This window comes from Balaenoptera physalus (assembly GCF_965194825.1).
Source record: "Balaenoptera physalus genome assembly, chromosome: 14".
Taxonomy (NCBI): domain Eukaryota; kingdom Metazoa; phylum Chordata; class Mammalia; order Artiodactyla; family Balaenopteridae; genus Balaenoptera; species Balaenoptera physalus.
This window is the reverse complement of record NC_138893.1, coordinates 23,638,639-23,655,415: the sequence shown is the minus strand read 5'-3', so window position 1 is coordinate 23,655,415 and position 16,777 is coordinate 23,638,639. Positions and strand designations below refer to the sequence as shown.

At 62.2% G+C, this 16,777-nt stretch overlaps 1 protein-coding gene across 6 annotated transcripts in view; it reads left to right on the top strand.

Moving 5' to 3' along the window:
- JAKMIP3 (Janus kinase and microtubule interacting protein 3) overlaps nucleotides 1–16,777 on the top strand; it is a 104,509-nt gene that overhangs the window by 66,906 nt on the left and 20,826 nt on the right. For 3 of the 6 annotated variants that reach the window (XM_082424096.1, XM_082424091.1, XM_082424092.1), the window contains exons 5-19: nucleotides 464–583; nucleotides 1,140–1,286; nucleotides 1,518–1,649; nucleotides 2,884–2,919; nucleotides 3,734–3,793; nucleotides 4,545–4,673; nucleotides 5,708–5,836; nucleotides 6,762–6,845; nucleotides 8,349–8,411; nucleotides 10,380–10,478; nucleotides 11,277–11,375; nucleotides 11,479–11,538; nucleotides 14,491–14,556; nucleotides 15,334–15,402; nucleotides 15,483–15,560. In XM_082424096.1, the coding sequence (XP_082280222.1) occupies nucleotides 464–583; nucleotides 1,140–1,286; nucleotides 1,518–1,649; nucleotides 2,884–2,919; nucleotides 3,734–3,793; nucleotides 4,545–4,673; nucleotides 5,708–5,836; nucleotides 6,762–6,845; nucleotides 8,349–8,411; nucleotides 10,380–10,478; nucleotides 11,277–11,375; nucleotides 11,479–11,538; nucleotides 14,491–14,556; nucleotides 15,334–15,402; nucleotides 15,483–15,560 (1,371 nt within the window). The remainder of the gene's footprint in view (nucleotides 1–463; nucleotides 584–1,139; nucleotides 1,287–1,517; nucleotides 1,650–2,883; nucleotides 2,920–3,733; nucleotides 3,794–4,544; nucleotides 4,674–5,707; nucleotides 5,837–6,761; nucleotides 6,846–8,348; nucleotides 8,412–10,379; nucleotides 10,479–11,276; nucleotides 11,376–11,478; nucleotides 11,539–14,490; nucleotides 14,557–15,333; nucleotides 15,403–15,482; nucleotides 15,561–16,777) is intronic. The other 3 variants (XM_082424095.1, XM_082424094.1, XM_082424093.1) reach the window with 3 other exon arrangements.

Sequence of the window (16,777 nt, the reverse complement as noted above, 5' to 3'; positions counted from 1 at the left end):
TGAAATTCTAAGTTGAACACCTTTTCCTGGGCTCACGTCATAACACGAGGAAAATTATGCCTCGACTGCAGTGCAGGGCAGGCCCCCCTCCTGAGAGCTGCAGCCGGCAGTGGCCACATGAAGCATGGTGCTGGTTTCCGGGGTTTTCTCGGCGTCACGCAAACCTGCGGCACCTGCGTCGGCACGCCCTCGCCCCCGTATCTGCATGCCCTCGCCCCCCACATCTGGATACTTCTGGACATTTCTGCTCCCTCATCCTGTCCCCAGCGTACAGTTTGCAGTGCCCACGGCGCTCGAAGCAGCAGTTGCCGGCCCCCAGGAGGGTCCACACCCACCCCCAGCTGTTCGGAATCACGGGCGATCATGACGCAGAAGTGCCTTGGTTTCCGTGGTGTGTTGAGATCTGCAGTGGTTTTTGTGTCTGTGTCTAGGAACAGTTATTTGCAGTTGATTTTTGTTTTAGGAACAGCAGTTGGATGAAAAGGATGCTCGGCGTTTCCAACTTAAGATTGCGGAGCTGAGCGCGATCATCCGGAAACTCGAGGACCGCAATGCCCTGCTGTCGGAGGAGAGGAACGAGCTGGTGCGTGGCAGCGGGGCCTCTGGATTCTGTGGGCTTGTGGTTGCTGTGCAGGGGGAGCTGAGGCATCCTCTTCCAAACTTCCCTGTGGAAAGGGGGAATGAGGGGGACAGGGGTGGGCCTCACGTCCAGGCTCCTTGGCTGTTTCCAATAAAACTTTATTAACAAAATCAGGTGGGGGGCCAGATGCGGGCCTCAGGAGCTGGCTGGCTGACCCCTGCCCTGCGTCACCGAGGCACAAGTACCCTCAGTTCTGCGTGTGATCGGGAACATGTGAGGCCCTCGGTCTTCAGCGGCGCCCTCGCCATTGGTCCTTATGGCCACAGAGATTCCCCGGTGACCTGTGCTGCCAGGGTGGGAGCTCCCCCAGGGGCCCCGAAGGGTCGCGAGCCGGGCTGCTTCCCACAGCTCCTATGGGCTGAATAGAGCGCGGGCCCTAGGCTGCTGCCCTCTGTGGAGCCTGAGGCTTATTCCGCTCACTTTACCGCCTCTGTTTGGAGGCTGCTGGTTCTCTGCACGCTTTTCAGAATCACTCTGTGTAATTCATTTTGTCTTTCAGTTAAAGCGTTTAAGGGAAGCTGAAAGTCAGTACAAGCCATTGCTGGATAGAAACAAACGCCTTACTCGGAAAAACGAAGATCTGTCCCACACTTTACGTCGGATGGAAAACAAGTTAAAATTTATCACCCAGGAGAACATAGAGATGGTAAGGGGCCTCGCTCTTGGGTAACCAGCCTCTGCTATGCGAGGCTTGGTAACAAGATCGAGCCTTTGGTCTCACGGGCGTCTCTGGGGCCAGGAGCTCGCCGGCAAGGAGGCCGTCCACCCACGGCCCAGGGTTGGCTGGTGACAGGGCTGCTGGGACGCAGCAGGCGCCCTTCACCAGTCGGGCCCCTCAGCCCACATGTCGCGTCGTGTGGTCTGGTTGGTTTTTCAGAGACAGAGAGCTGGCATCCTAAGGAGACCCAGTTCCTTAAACGACCTGGACCAGAGCCAGGACGAAAGAGACGTTGACTTCCTGAAGCTGCAGATCCTGGAACAACAGCACCTCATAGACGAGCTCTCCAAGGTGACCGCGGGGCGTCACCCCCCCCCCGCACGCCCGCCCGCCGCGCTCCTGTCCCCTCCCATCCCCGCTCCGCTGCCCACAGGGCGCCCTGCGCCTGGGCTGGGCGGGGCCTGCCGGAGACGGGGGACACAGTCCCCCAGGGTCGGCTCCAGGCGGCCCCCCCCGAAGCCCGCTGCTGACCCCCGCTCAGGACTGTGACCTCAAGAGCAGCAGCAGGGCCTGTGTGGCCCCGGGGCTCTCACAGCGCTGCGGGTGGGATCCACAGTCAGGGCGCCGCAGGGCCGCGCACCCCCAGCCGGTGCTGGGGAGGACGGGTCTTTGGCCGCCGGCCGCATCCCTCTGGCCTCAGCTGTCTTCCTGGGGCCTCTCCCCTCTTCTCTGGACACCCACCCACCCTAATCCAGGATGGTCTCCTCTCAAGGTCCATGACATAATCACACCGCAAAGACCCTGTTTCCAAATAAGGCCGCAGTCCCAGGCCTGGGGCTTGGGGTGTGGGAATATCTCTCCAGGGGGCCCCACCCTCTATCTACGTAGCCCTCTCCCTGTGGCCCCCAGCCCCGGCACAGCTTTTCCAGTAGTCCTTCCACGGACCCTCCTGCAGTTACCCTCATCAGGGCATCTTCTGCGTCTTTTTGGGACCCTGACTGACTCCACGGTCAGATCAGTTCAGAACAAGCTGCTTTGGTCATTCTGTGCCCTGGGCGGGGGCGGGGGGCAGGGAAGCAGAGGGGACAGCGGCGCTCTCTGTCCTGTCGCGGGCGTGGCGCAGGGCCAGGGAGCGCTGGTCTGTCTTGTCTCCATGACTGAAATCACCTCCGAAGTAACTGAGGTGGGTCGGGGCATCTTCCCACCCCGTGGGCAAGATGGGGTCTCACCACCCAGCCTTCCCTGACAGGGCCTGAGGTCAGAGCTCTCGTCCTTTCAGTGACCAGTGAGCGTCCGTCCCCACAATAAGAATGCACGAGGGGAAGAGGACAGACACAGCATCCTGACCAGTTGCAGATGCACACTCACCCTGAGCCTCTGCCGGCTCCCGGGTGCCCTTGGGGGCATCGGCTTAGGGAGGGAGGAAGGACCAGGGCCAAGTAAGAGCCTCCCTCTCAGGGGAGGGGGTGGGCGAGAGCAATGGGATTCTGCGTCAGGAAGCAGAGGCTGGGGGCCTGCAGGGCTCAGGGGCTCCCACCAGGCAAGGTCTGTGCCCCCAACTCTCCACGTGCCTTCTCTCTTCCAGACTCTGGAGACTGCCGGCTACGTGAAGAGCATGTTAGTAAGTACCAGCCAGCATCCTCTGCTGCATCTCCTCCCACGTCCCGGGGCCTTTGTCCCCAAAGCCCTCCTGCGCCAGTGGCTCCTCCCCATCCAGACCGGAGCATCCACCCCCGCCCTGGGTGGGTTTTATGATCACAGGGCTGCTGGCCCAGAGGCTTTGCCGTGGTGACAGGGAACGCCCACCCGTGAGGGTCACGCGGGGAAACGGCCAACACCCCGGTTGGCTTTTGGCAACGCCTGGTTCAGAGCTGGCTCCCCCTCCTGCCCTGGGACACTCACCCCCACCATGGGTTTCTCCAGCCCCGCATGGACCCCGGTCTGGGCCTGGCTGGCTTCCTCATGCCCCCATAAATGCAGCCTAGCTCCCTGGAGAGAACAGGGTCACTGGTCTCACGTGTTTGCGAGGTCTGTCTCCACCGTGTGAATGCCACCCTGTGGACATCTGCCCTGGGAGAGCGGAGAAGGGCTGGGCCCTCCGTCCTTCTCGAATTTCCGTTCATGTGTTTGCCGCTCTAACCCCTGCCCCGCAGGGCCCCAACCCCAGACAGCGGAGGAAGCTCCAGACGTGAGCTCAGAGACGCCCAAACCTGCCGTTCCTATTCCAGCCCGAGCTGGAAAGATGGTCCATCCAAACCCTCAGGGCAAACTGCCCTGGGCAGGCCTCACTGCAGTGTCTTTGCGGTAATGCAGGCAATGGACCAGTCTCAAGGTCACCGTCGGTCCATTCAAATGACGACTCGGAAATATTAACCTGTGTATTTAAAACTGACAGCTGTTCAACTACTCAAAAAATCTCAATTGGTTTTTTGCAGGAACGTGATAAGCTTTTAAGATATCGGAAACAAAGAAAGAAGATGGCAAAACTCCCCAAGGTAAACGAGTACATGAAACGTGTATTTCAAAAAGCCACTTAACAGGAATGAACCTCTTCCTTTAGATGTGAAAAGAAAATGGTTTTCTTATTTCTAAAAATTGTTCTTATGAAATAACCAAAACAGGACCCAAAGTAAGTATTCTCTTTATATTGTAAATTAAAAAACCCAACCTTGTTTCCTTTAAATTTCCAAGAGGAGATGTGAATTCACCACAGTAATGAGGAGGAGGAGAAGGTAGCTGCGACTCGCTCCCCGCCTCGGGCCAGGACGCGGGCGGCAGCACCGGGGTCTCTCCCGGGCAGACCTGTGCCCCTGTGCCCCTGCGCCCCTAGGGAATTTGAAGGCCTGGGATAGTTTCTTTGCTGCACAATCCTTTTTGATAAACCTGTGATTTTTATTAAAGGAGATTTGGGAGACATTCCCAAAGGACCTAACTTGTATCCTGCTTTTTACAAAATGTGTGGGGTTTTTTTGGTTTGGTTTTGGAACAACCAACGGTGATCCCCATACAGGCTGTTAGAGATTCCTTAGGCACAAATATGGGCCTGTCTGGCTCCCAGAAAGGCCGCTAGGAGGGCCATCTCCCACTCTGCTGTCCGCCAGCCCAGATGGTGGCCCCTTTGGCCCGAGGTTGGGCGGCCCGAGCAGTGCGGGGCGCGGGCGGTCCAGGGTGGAGGCCGGAGTGCGCTTGGGGGCGGCCGGGCAGCTGGTCTGGGTTTGGATTAACACCGTCCCTTTTGGTCACAAGCCGGTTGTCGTGGAGACCTTCTTTGGATACGACGAAGAGGCTTCCCTGGAATCTGACGGTTCTTCCATCTCTTATCAAACGGACAGGACAGACCAGACCCCGTGCACCCCAGACGACGACCTGGAGGAGGTACCCTCCCGCGGCGGCTTCTGGACGGGCCCAGCGGGCGGCACAGAGGCAGGCGGGGTCGGGGTCAGGAGGCCTGCTCCCCGGAGGGGACCCTCACCGGCTGTAACCCTCAGTAACCCACGATTTTGTACAGTGGGAAACACCTCCTGCTGCTGGCTTCCTGGCTGTCCCCGCCCCCCTTCCTTCGCACGCACTCCCCGTCTGCTTCACCCGCGTCATTGCGCCAGGGCCCCCTCTGCAGAGCGGTGCAGGGAGCTCCTGCCCTCTCAGGGTGGCGGGGGTGGGGGCTCTGGGCCACCCAGCAGGGGTCAGCACCAACGCCACGGAGGCAGCCGACTCGTGCATCAGGGTGGAGAGGTGATGAGGACAAGCTCTGTCTCTGAATAAACACAGCCGAGGTGTCCCACCCTCCTCGCGCCCCCTTCCAGGAAAACACTGGCCCAGCCCTGCGGGTGCGGGATGAGGAGGGGCCAGTGGTCCGTGGCCCTGACCAGGCACAGCGGGCACTGAGGCCGCGGATCGCACCTCCCCTGGCAGATCCTGGCGGATGGCCCCACAACCATGAACCCGCTTAGAGATCCAGGACAGGGTAGCACAGCTGCCGCCAGTGAGGACGGGCCTGGGGGAGCTTGGGCCCATTAGGGTTCCCGTCCGGTCACTCCTGGACGTGGCTTGTTCTCCTCTGAAGGCCAGCAGCCCCCTGCCTTCTCCCTGGGGCAGCAAGTGACATCCCAGCCAGGGGGAGGCAGCAGGGGTGACTGTGCAGGAAGGGAGCCTGGAAGGTGAGACCTCAGCTTTAAGCCTTTCACAAGGCCCAGGTCCCTTCCCGACACAGTCCGGCAGAGCGGAGCCTCAGGGGAGCCTGGCCAGGAATGCAGGGTCCCCGGGTCAGGACAGCCTGGCTGGCAGGTGGGCCCCCGCCGAGCCCTGACCTCGGAGCAGCCAGCTCGGCCTTTCATCCCAGGGCTCAGGGCGTGCCTCTCGGGTCCCCGGTAGAGGCCCGGCTAACGCTGTGTCTCCGTGCGCCCCTCCAGGGCATGGCCAAGGAGGAGACGGAGCTGCGGTTCCGGCAGCTGACTATGGAGTACCAGGCCCTGCAGCGGGCCTATGCGCTGCTGCAGGAGCAGGTCGGAGGGACGCTGGACGCAGAGCGAGAAGTTAAGGTCTAACTGACGTCCACGCCACCACGTTCCGGCTCCCACTGGGCTCCCCCGCTTGACCCCCGGCCTTGGCAGGGACCCTCGCACCTTCCAGACCCGGCCCTTCTCTCCCGCGGTCACGGTCGGGCCTTGTGATGCTCACCCGGGCGACCGACACGCGGTTGTTTGGGAAGCAGCTCTGGCGGTCGCTCAGCGGCGGGTGGGCCCGGGCCAGGGCGGGCTACCCCGCCCTCCCGAGTGGAGTGGAGGCACCCTCACACCCTGTGTCCCGATGGCCCAAACGCTGTCATCCGTTTGCCCTGGAAGCTGTTCCCCGGGCAGCCGGGCACCCATCACGATAAAGTGCCCTGCGGCCTGGACCCTGTGAGAGCAGATTAACTCGAGGGAAGGGGGCTCAGACCCCCTAGAAGCCAGCTGGTGCTGGGTGGTGGGCTTTCACGCAGCAGGGCGCCGGGGGCTGGTCTTCTAGAGGAGGTCGGGCTCTGGGGAAGAAAGTGAAAGCGAAGTGCGGAAAAGGAGGTGAGCCCAGGGCGGGCAGAGGCGCGGGGAGGGGAGGGAAGGTGCCCGGGGGCTGTGCCTGGCACATCGCTCAGCAGCCCCTCTGCGTGTGTCCTGGTCATTATCGTCCAACGACTAAAGCAGACCCTTCCGGCCCGCACCCAGCAGCGCAATCCTCTTTCATCCCGTAAACGAGGATTCTCCCTAATAATCCCTCCAAATGAATCTATAGATCATCCCCCGTAATCTCAGCGAGGTCGCGTGCTTCCGCTAGGCCTCCAAGTTTCCCCTTTACTCCAGAGCGGTCCTTGCCAAGGGGCTACTCTCCACTGGCTGAACCAAAAGGCAGACAGTCCCCTTAAAGTCCCATCCAAGTGGGCGCGTCTGGCTTTTAGAGAAAATTTGATGTATGTCTCCTCCCATCCTACAGACCCGTGAGCAGCTACAGGCGGACGTGCAGAGGGCGCAGACGCGGATCGAAGACCTGGAGAAGGCGCTGGCGGAGCAGGGGCAGGTGAGCACAGGGGCCTGGATCCCCGGGAAGCTGGGGTGGTGGCCTGGTCCCTGGGCTGCAGTGCCCCCCCGATGAGGGTGGCGGTCTGTGGGTGTGTACGTCGGCGAGAACTATTCCTCTGCACGCTGAAGACTGGCACCCCAGCTCCCTTTACTGTGTATGCATCACACCTCAGTAAAAGATTTAAAAGCGGAAGGAATGCATATATAAAGGAATTCCACAGCAAGCCCCAAACAAGGCAGGAACCGTCCGTACACGCCTCTCTGGGCTTGATCAGAGATCCTGTCCGTCTCTTAGCTCAAGGCCTGGATTTCAGGTCCCAGGGGTTTGTCGGTCACTCCCCTCAGCCCCCTCACCTCTGGGCTCTTCAAACCCCGGGGGGAGGGCATCCGTCCCACGGGGCCTGAGCCTCCCCCTGACCTGCTGGTTGGTGCAGCTCCAGGTGGACCTCCAGGGCTGGCTGGAGGACGTCCAGCGGGGTTGGGAGGGTCTGGGTGGGAGAGGGCCGAGCGCAGTGCAGACCCACGGAGGGCCTGATGTGTTAACTGCTGGGGAGACGACTGGACAGACGGACAGGGCAAGGACGTGAGCCGCTGCCCGGCCACATTGCCACATCCTCACCTGAGCGCATGAGGCCCCGAATCCAGTGCTGAGGCACCTGAATCACGCAGGACCGGCCCACATCCCCACTCCTCGGCCCCTGCGCCCCCGGGCGGCGCTCGGCCTGAGGGAGCTGCACTCTGGAGCTGTGCGCACAGCTCCAGGACCCAGACCCGGAGGCGTCATTCCTGGGCCCCGTCTGATGTGGCCGCCAAGCCGCTTGCGCCCGAGAAGAACTGTAGCCGAGGGGCTGGGAAGCGAGAAGGAGGAGGAGGTGGAGGAAGCCGGTCCTTTCGTTGCAGAAACGAGTCCTTCAAACTTGAAAAGAACTTCACAGAGGACTCTGCTGAGAAGAAATTTGGGGCCGAGTTCAGTGTCCGGACGCCTCACCTTGTGACCAAATGCCGGTGGTGGAGGTTCCTCCAGGGCATGGAGCTGGAACTGGGGGTCGAGGACACCGGGCCTCCCCCAAGGCCTGACCCAGGGCAGCCCAGCGGGCGTCCACACGGGTCCCAGCAGAGCTCAGAGCCTGCCTCGGGCCCCGTGTCCCCAGGCGTGAAGTGGGAGGGACCCCCACCCTGGCACCTGCCCTCTCCCCACCGGCCCGAGCTCCCTGGCTCCCGCTGGCTGTGTCTGGGTCCCCCGGACCTGCGACGTCCACGTGGGCGCCTGGCCTGGGCTAGCACGAGCCTGGGTGCCGTCCACTTCTATCCGGGACCCTCCAAGGAAACGGGTGAAACCCTGGGTTTCCATCAGCTGTGGGGCAGAAGCTACCACTCCCTGGTTACTTCGGAAGCTGGGTGTTGAGTCTTTTCGTCACATCCCCTGTCTGCTGAATCGTGATTTCAATCGTGGTTCCGCCCTGCGGTGTATTTATTTCTCCACTTCGATTCCCTTTCCAAGGACACGAAGTGGATTGAAGAGAAGCAAGCGCTGTATCGGAGAAATCAAGAGCTCATAGAAAAGGTACGTGCCTGCCAGGCCGCGTCTGAGCATCTGGCTGCCTCCTGAAGAAAGCAGGGATTCCCTTGCACTCGGGGGTTTGCGGGGTCCCCGTGGTGCTGGGCGGTGGGGAGAGGGCAGAGGTTCCCCAGCGGAGCCCCAGCCGGGCCTTCTGTGCTTCTCACTCCCGTGGGGCTGCCCCCCGACCCACCCCCGCCGTCTCCTGGGACAGGCGGCCTGGAAGGAGGCACCTGGGGTTCCGCCAGCCCCGTGTCTATAGCGGCTTCTCGGTTCTTGTTTTCTTGCCTGATGGGTTCTGTGGTTGGTGACGGTTAGACAACCTCTGTGGGCAGTTCATGGCCGTCCCCAGAGGAGTGGGCCCAGGACGGCTGGAGCCAGTCACGTGGAACGAGGAGGGAGGGGGCAGTGGCTGCATGTCCAGAGGCAGGAGGGCCAGTGGGGCCTCACAGCTCGCTCTGGCGGCCCCTCATCACCCTGTCCTGGTGAGGGTGCCCTTGGTGACCCGTCCCCACCAGCAGCTGGCCTTGTCCGCAGGCAGAGGGCGGGGGGGGGCAGCACCTTCTACGGCAGGCACAGCCCTTCTAGGAAAGGGCCAGGCCGGCCACAGCTCTCGTGCCTGAGGGCGCCGATCCAGGCCCACGGGCAGAGGCCGGTCCTGCGCCACCCGAAGCCGTCAGGCCCAGACGGGGCAGTGCTTTGGGTGCCATTCATACCTTAAATGCTGAGCGACACCTACCTGCTGGTCGTGGACCCTCTGCACGCGTCTTAAGTCAGCACAGCTGTTTCCGTGGTGCTCTCATGCTCACATAAACACTCTGTGCACGTAAGTGCTTGTGTGTACACAGAACGGCCGCATACTTAAATGCGCACGCACACATGTAAATGCTTGTGTGTACACAGAACGGCCGCATACTTAAATGCGCACGCACACATGTAAATGCTTGTGTGTATACAGAACGGCCGCATACTTAAATGTGCATGCACACATGTAAATGCTTGTGCGCACATATCAATGTTCACGTGCACACGTGATAGCTTGTGTGCACTCAGACACACATGTGCACCCTTAAACACTCGTGTGTGCACATCAACACCTGCATATACACTTGAACACAAGCACACTCAAATGTTCACGAGCACACACACACTTAAACACTCATGGGCACTTAATTGTCACCTGTACACGTAACACCCACATGCACACATAAACCCTCATTTGCACACTTGAACACTCATGTGTGCACTTAAAACCTGTGCGTTTGTCTGGCACGGTGCCCATGGGGTCACACTCCTGGCCCGTGGGTGCATCCCAGCCGTGCACAGTGCAGTGGGAAGACCCAGCCCCCGAGGGCGCCGGCTAGCTCAGAGGGCGCTGGTGCTCCTGGATCCATCTGGACCTATTCGAGCCGCAGAGCAGGCCCCTCGGCCCCCAAGTTCAACTCCGGGGGACGGACTGAGTTGACGGTGCCCATGGTGGACACGAGACCACTGAGGACATGTGCCACGGGCTACACTGTGCTTACCCCTTGGGAGGCGCGGGCCTCACACACGCCAGTTCTGGAGGGTGGCCAGGCAGCCACGGCACACCCGCCATCGGACAGCAGTGTTCCTGAGACCCTGGGTCAGCCTGGGCTCCAAGGGGCGCTGTCCTGGCCGTGGTGAGGCACGGGCAGCTTGGCGACAGCTTACGCCTCTGCCCGCGGCGGCCCTTCTCTTCCTCATCTCTGCTCAGACGGCCCCCCGCCCAGTGCACCCGGCCCTGCGTCCCCCGCCCACCCGCTGCCGGTTTAGCCCAGGAGGGGACACACCTAGTCTCACCAGGGCGGCCCCCCGCTGACCGAGGCTGGAGTGAGGGCTCTGGGCCGAGGACCTGGGCCAGGCGGCCGTCCCCGTGACGCCAGCAGCCGTCAGGGAAGCCGAGAGCTGGCCTCACGTGCGACTCCAGGGCCTCACCCGTCTTTTATTTTACAGATTAAACAAATGGAGACAGAAGAGGCTCGGTTAAAGCATGAGGTGCAGGACGCAAAGGACCAAAACGAGCTGCTGGAGTTCCGGATCCTGGAGCTAGAGGTGCGGGGCCGGGGTGGGGTCAGAGAGCTGTCACCCCGAGCTGGTGCCGTCGAGGGCTGCGAGCCCAGCCCTGTCACTCAGAGGAAACATGCAAAACGGAACAAATTGTCCGCACACAGCTCTGGGGCCTCCCTCGCCCCCGGTCCCTCGTGACCCTGGCTGGCGGGCATGACCACCCTCTCCTACGACGCACCAGCTTCGCTTGGTGCGTCTCTGCACCGGCATTTCCGCCTGTCTGGTTTCCTGGCGTCCACGCACACCTGCAGCGTGGGGCGTGGGCCCCCATGAGTCCAGAGGGAGCTGCCCCTCAGTCCTCCCGCCCGCCTCCCAGGGGGCAGGAGGGCTGTGTGGCCACTCCTTGTGTGTCGCCCCGTGGCCCCAGGGCTCCTGCATGTGGTCCTGGATGAGGACGGTGGCGGCACCTCCAGCTACTGTCCTCTGTCCTCAGGGTCACTGAGGCCAGGCCCGTGGGGGACACTGCTCCCGGTCCCCTGGGACTTATATCAGCTCATCGGCCCCGGGGGTGGGACTGCCCGGCCCCTCAGCAGGCGGGGGCCGCTCCCAAGGGCCTCCCCGTGGGTGGCTGGGAGGTCCCTGCCCCCGTCAGTGCCCACACAGGGCCGTCCCCTGCGCAGGAGGAGGGTTTGGCCTCTGCTGCGGCAGCTGGGGCTTCGTTTTCACAAGGACCACGCTGACCGTGTTGGGTGGACTTGGTGTCTTCACCGTGTCCCTGGGCGGCCCAGCACTGCCCTCCAGGAGGGAGGGGACACCGTGCCCAGACTTCCGCTCTCTGTCTAGGAGAGGGAGAGGAAGTCGCCTGCCATCAACTTCCACCAGACCCACTTCGTGGGCGGGAAGAGCCCCCTGCAGGCGTACTGCGAGGCCGAAGGCGTGATGGTAACGCCCCGCCCCCGCCCGCACGCCCCCCGCCCGCACACCCCCCGCCCCTGCGGCCGCCTGGCCCGCACTCCCTCCCAGCAGCCTGTCCCCCTGCCTCTAGGACATCCTGGTCTCGGAGCTGATGAAGAAGCTGGACCTCCTGGGGGACAACGCCGTAAGTGTAGGTCGCTCTCCTGACTTGTGCATGCCTCCCCGTGCCGACCGCCCTGCACGGTCCAGGGGCCCCTGTGAGTCCCGCTGTGGCCCTACCGCAGCCCACACCCTCCCACTGCCGGAGCTGCCTGGGACGGGCCCTCTGGCATTTAGGAGAAATTTCATTCTTTCTGACACTGTTCCCACACGGGAGTTCGGGGCCTCTGCTCTCACCCTTGATTCTTCCAGCAGAGGTGCTTCTGGCCCCGTGTTCTCAGTTTCTGGAACCCCTCTCAGTCTCTAAGCTTTTCCATATCCTTGGTGGGGATGGGGGCTGTGGGTGCCTTAGACACCTCAAACTCAGGGCTTCCCGCTTACTTAGTTTGGGAGGAGGGGCAGAGCCTATATAAATAATCCCCGAATCTCACTTAGGGCAGAGTTCCAATTTCTACAGCAAACTCCTCAAAAGAATACTAATTGCTGAATGGGCAGAGTGACTGCATCCCTTCACGCCACCCTCCATCCACCCATCCTCCGTCCTCCATCCTCTGTCCATCCACCTTCCATCCATTCTCCATTCACCTCCATCCAGCATCCTGTGCTTGTTGAGCCCCTGCTCAGTGCGGGGCGGGGGGGATCAGCTGTGCCAGAAGAGGGCCCCAATCCACACCCCAGAACATTTCCGCCACAGGGTCTCCTAACAAGTATACAGTCTACAGCTGGTCCTAAGGCACCTTGGGCTCCACATCCTGGTGACTGCTCTCGAGGAAGATCAAGGCACTAAGTCAAATTGATGCACTCCATGCAGTAGATGGAGGAAAAAAACACACGCAAACACACACACACACACACACACACACACACACACACACACACACTTCTCACACGCATACCAAAACCCAGGCACTCCTGCACATCCTTGGGGCCACTTCTTCCCAGCAGCTTCGAGGTGTTCAGGGCCCTGTGTTGACAGGAATCCCTCCTCTCCCCGCCTGCCCTTTACTTGGGAAGCAGTGAGGGCGGGGAGCGGGGGGGAAGCAGCTCCCAGCGGGGAGGCTCTCCTGGCTGTATTGCCCACCGCCGACCCTGCCACCAGTCAGACCCCTTGCTCCACGTCGGCTGCAGGTAGCGGAGGTGCTGGTCCACAGCAGGGATGGTCGTTGTCACGATGTGCTCCGGGGTTCAGCCTGAGTATCAGCCCCCATCACGGGCTCTTGGGAACATTTCAGTTCGCAGCTGGAGAGACTGAAGCCCCAGAGGGCACCCACCCAGGTCACAGAGCTGCGGTACTGGCCAGCTAGGACGAGCCCAGGTCTGCCTAGTTCTGTTCGGGGCCCCTCCCAGCCCTGTAGCTGCCCGCCCCAGAGCACCAGTGCACGTGACGGCCCTGGAGCCGTCACACGGCCTCAGAGACGGGGGCAGAGGATGCACTGCCGGTTTTATGTGCAGGTGACCTCTAGAGACCCTTGGAAGTTTCTGAAGGACCATGGGGGTGACCCTTAGGTCTGTCGTGTGCACATGGACACACTTCAGGCAGGTGACAGGGATAGCCTGGCCCTATCCCCTTCTCAGCCAGGGCACGCTGAGGCTGTGGCCACTGTCTCCAGCTGCTTCCCAGAAGGCTGCAGCCTCCCAGCTGGCCACGGGGCACCTGGGCCCCGGACCTCGGCTTCCTGAGGAGTCAGGGTCCTTGGAGTGGAGCAGAGGGACCGGCGGGGGGCAGAATGGACCCCTGTCCTCCCTGGTGGGCCGTCCGCTCACTGCTGCTGCACCTGGGCTGCAGGGGGGACAGGTCACCCAGGGAAGGCTGCGAGGGTGGAGGAGACACACATTGCCAAGGCCATGGTCACCTCCAGGAGGGAGTAGGAGGGGCCCAGCCAGGCTGCCCACCAAGTGGGACATCGCGGGCCCTTCAGCCTGGTCTGATCACATCCAGGTAGCTTCCCTCAGTTACCCCAAAGGCCCCCCTCAGCCCCCCACACTCCCATCCCTCCCATCAGGCCCAGCCCCGCCTTGGGAGGAGGGAGGGGACAGCCTGGCTCATGTCCCCGGAAGCCAGAGGGATGAGGGGCGCCTGGCCCTGGCACCACACCGAGTCGGGGCACAGCGTGTCTGAGGACGGCGCCTGCCTCTGTGTCCCAGCACCCGGCCGCCGACCCCCACCTCTGCCTACTGCTGCCGGGGTAGGGGGTGGTGAGAGACCCCTGCCCCTGGGGAGCTCACGCTGCGGGGGGAGAAAGGCGGGAGGGCTTTCGGAGCGGGTGGCCCCGAATCAGGGAAGTTCTGGGGTGGGGGGGCCGCCCTCAGCTCAGCGACCCCAGGGGGCTCCTCCCTGCCTGTCTCTGCTCCCCGTGACCCCCGTTGGCTGTCCCACCGGTGGGCCCAGCAGTGGGGACAGCCCAGCTCCCTCCACCCTGGTGCTGACGCAGGTGGCACATCCTCTGAGGATGCCCACCGGCCCCAAAGCCAGAGTCACCCTGCCCAGAAGGACCACCCAGGTGGGCCCTTTGGGACGAGGCACGAATAAAACATGCAGAAAAAAAAGGCAAAACGGCAGGGATGGGAACCATTTCATAGCCATGAATGTTTGATCTTTGCTTCACATCCCTAAGTGGCGCTTTAATAATTCAGGCCGCCTGTGCGGAGAGCTGGCTTTAAATAAAAATGCAGCAGAGAACCAGGCAGGCTGGCTGCTCGTCCTGCCGCCATCGTCCCGTCCTGCCTCGCTGGCTACCCTAGACGTGGTCACCAGCAGTGAGAGGACCAGAGGGGCAAGGCGGAGAGTCACCCCAGAGCTGGCAGGACCAAGAGGAAAGAGGATCACAGACTCCCGGGAGGGCCTTTAGTGAAAGCGACATTTAGCTGTGACCCCAGCTCCCCTGCGCCCGTCCCATCAGCGCCACCGAGCGCCCGTCACTCAGCCCGGCCACCCCAGGAGGCACTTCCCCTGACTATACGTGAATTCTGCTTTTGGGTGCAGAATCTGACCAATGAGGAGCAAGTGGTCGTCATACAAGCCAGGACAGTCCTGACCTTGGCCGAAAAGGTAACAGTGACTGTGGACGCTGTCGGGACAGGGCCGGGCTTCCCGAAGCCTCCCTTTCTGGCTCAGCACAGAGAAGACGCTCACCCTGGGAGGAGGGCTACCGGGAGGTGGGGTTGGGGTCCACGCATCCTGTTTGCCTCGGGAGGTCTGGCACACGCACAGGTCAGCCAGCACCGCCACGCATGTTTGCAAGTGACAGATTCAGCCAGACCTCTCCCCAAGGCCACTCTGCCTCCGCCTCCCCCCAGAGGCCGGGAGGTATCGTGGGTCTGTAAACCGACAGCATCTGTCTCACCTGCCGGGACCCTCCTCCGGGGGTCGCCCAGCCCACCCGGGCTCCCCACCCTCCAGCCTCTCTGCTCCCAAGGGCCGCCAGCCTGCTCCCGGTCCCACCCCCGGAGCCAGAACCCGCTTGGTAGGCCTGCTGGCAGCGCCCCCTCCCAGCGGCCCCCAGCAGGGCGGGGAGGGGTGTCCAGCAAATAGGAGCTCAGGGGCCAGCACCTCGGGACAACGGGCCGGCTAACGTCCCTCCTCTCCCGGGGCTGGGGGGGCAGACTCCCTGGACACGAGGCGGGGCTGCGGGGGGGGACCCGGGCCTGGCCCGCACGCTGGGCACACGGAGCCCATGGTGCCAGCCCAGCCTGACTGCCACGAGGGCTGAGCCCTCCCCTCCTGGAGGAAGAGTGGGAAGGGCAGGGAGGGCCAGGCCCCCCAGGCTGTCTCCCCGGGGCTCGGGGAGGTGGACTTTGCCGCCTGAGTACCCTCCGTTGTGTCCAGTGGCTCCAGCAGATCGAAGAGACGGAGTCGGCCCTGCAGCGGAAGATGGTGGACCTGGAGAGCGAGAAGGTCGGTGTGCATCTGGCCACGCGGGCCCGCGCACCGGGTCGGCTGCGCGAGGCCCAGACGCGGGTCCTCTTGCGTTTCAGGAGCTGTTCAGTAAGCAGAAGGGCTACCTGGACGAGGAGCTGGACTTCAGGAAGCAGTCCTTGGACCAGGCTCACAAGGTAAGAGAAGCGCGGCCGCCGGAACCCCCAGGGGCGGCGGATTCGGGGTAGAAACGGGGAAGGTTGTTCCCACGGCCAGCACGGTGTCTCGGGGGTCATGTGGCCTCGGACCTGCCTGGGAAAATCCTGCGCCCAGTGTGACCAGCGTAGGGTCACTCTTTGCATTTCTCCTGCCGGACACCCCTCACCCGGCGAGTTCCGAGGACGCCTTACTGCTCCGTCAGCAGCCCTTGACCCCAGGAGTGCAGGCACACGAGCAGAAGTCAAGTGGGTATTTGAAATGAGCTGAGAAAATAGAATTCATTGAAACAATGCGTTTACAAATGAGATGAACACAGCTGAATGTCTGTCAGTCCATCATCCCGCCCGGGACCCCTGCTTCTGTCCATCTGCACCAGCCGGTACGCACGTGCCCTTTGTGCATGCCTGCCCCATGGGAAGTCATTTCCCCCCGAGAAACCTGAAGGGACGTCCCCGTGTGCGGTTAACCCCGACATCGGTGCCGAAAAGATGGGTCCTGGAGATGACATCAGGGAGACGGCTTTATGACACACGGACGCACAAACACACACGAACCCGCACGCCACAGAAAACGTCGCCCTGGGACTGTGGATGGGGGCTCCTGCACACAGCGCCGAGGGATGCTGTCAGGGCCCCCGGTGATGCTGGGTCCGCTCCCGGTCTGATGACTGTCAGGGCCGCTCCCTGCGTGATACTGTTTGGGGGCCCCCTTCCTCCAATTCTGGCAGGAAGGCTGCACGTTTTGCTCTCCCTCCCTGGTTTTCTTGACTCCACGGTTAGGCCTGCACTTCCTGCTGGATAATTAGCCATTTTATCTGCCATTCACAAAGCCCTGTGCAGGAGGGAGGCACCTACTGCCTCGGGATGCCCTGGGGGGGTACACAGGCCTGTGGGAACCTGCTGGGTCTCACACCCTCCCTGCTCTGTGAGCACAGGAGCCACAGCTGGGTTTCGAAGGGGAAGGGTGGTCCCTGCCTGGCTGAGGGCCGTCTAGGGCAGCTGGGAGCAGAGGCCTGGCCATTCACAGACGAGGGCGAGCGCTGGGGCGAGGCTGTGCACACAGAGCCGGCGTGCGGGTGGCCCGTCGCTCAAGGTCATGCACGTAGGGAAGGTCAGAACATCTCCATCTCCTGCCAGTCTTGGGGTGAAGCCATGGTGATGTTAATTCTAAGCCCCACGCTCAGCTGCCTTTATTT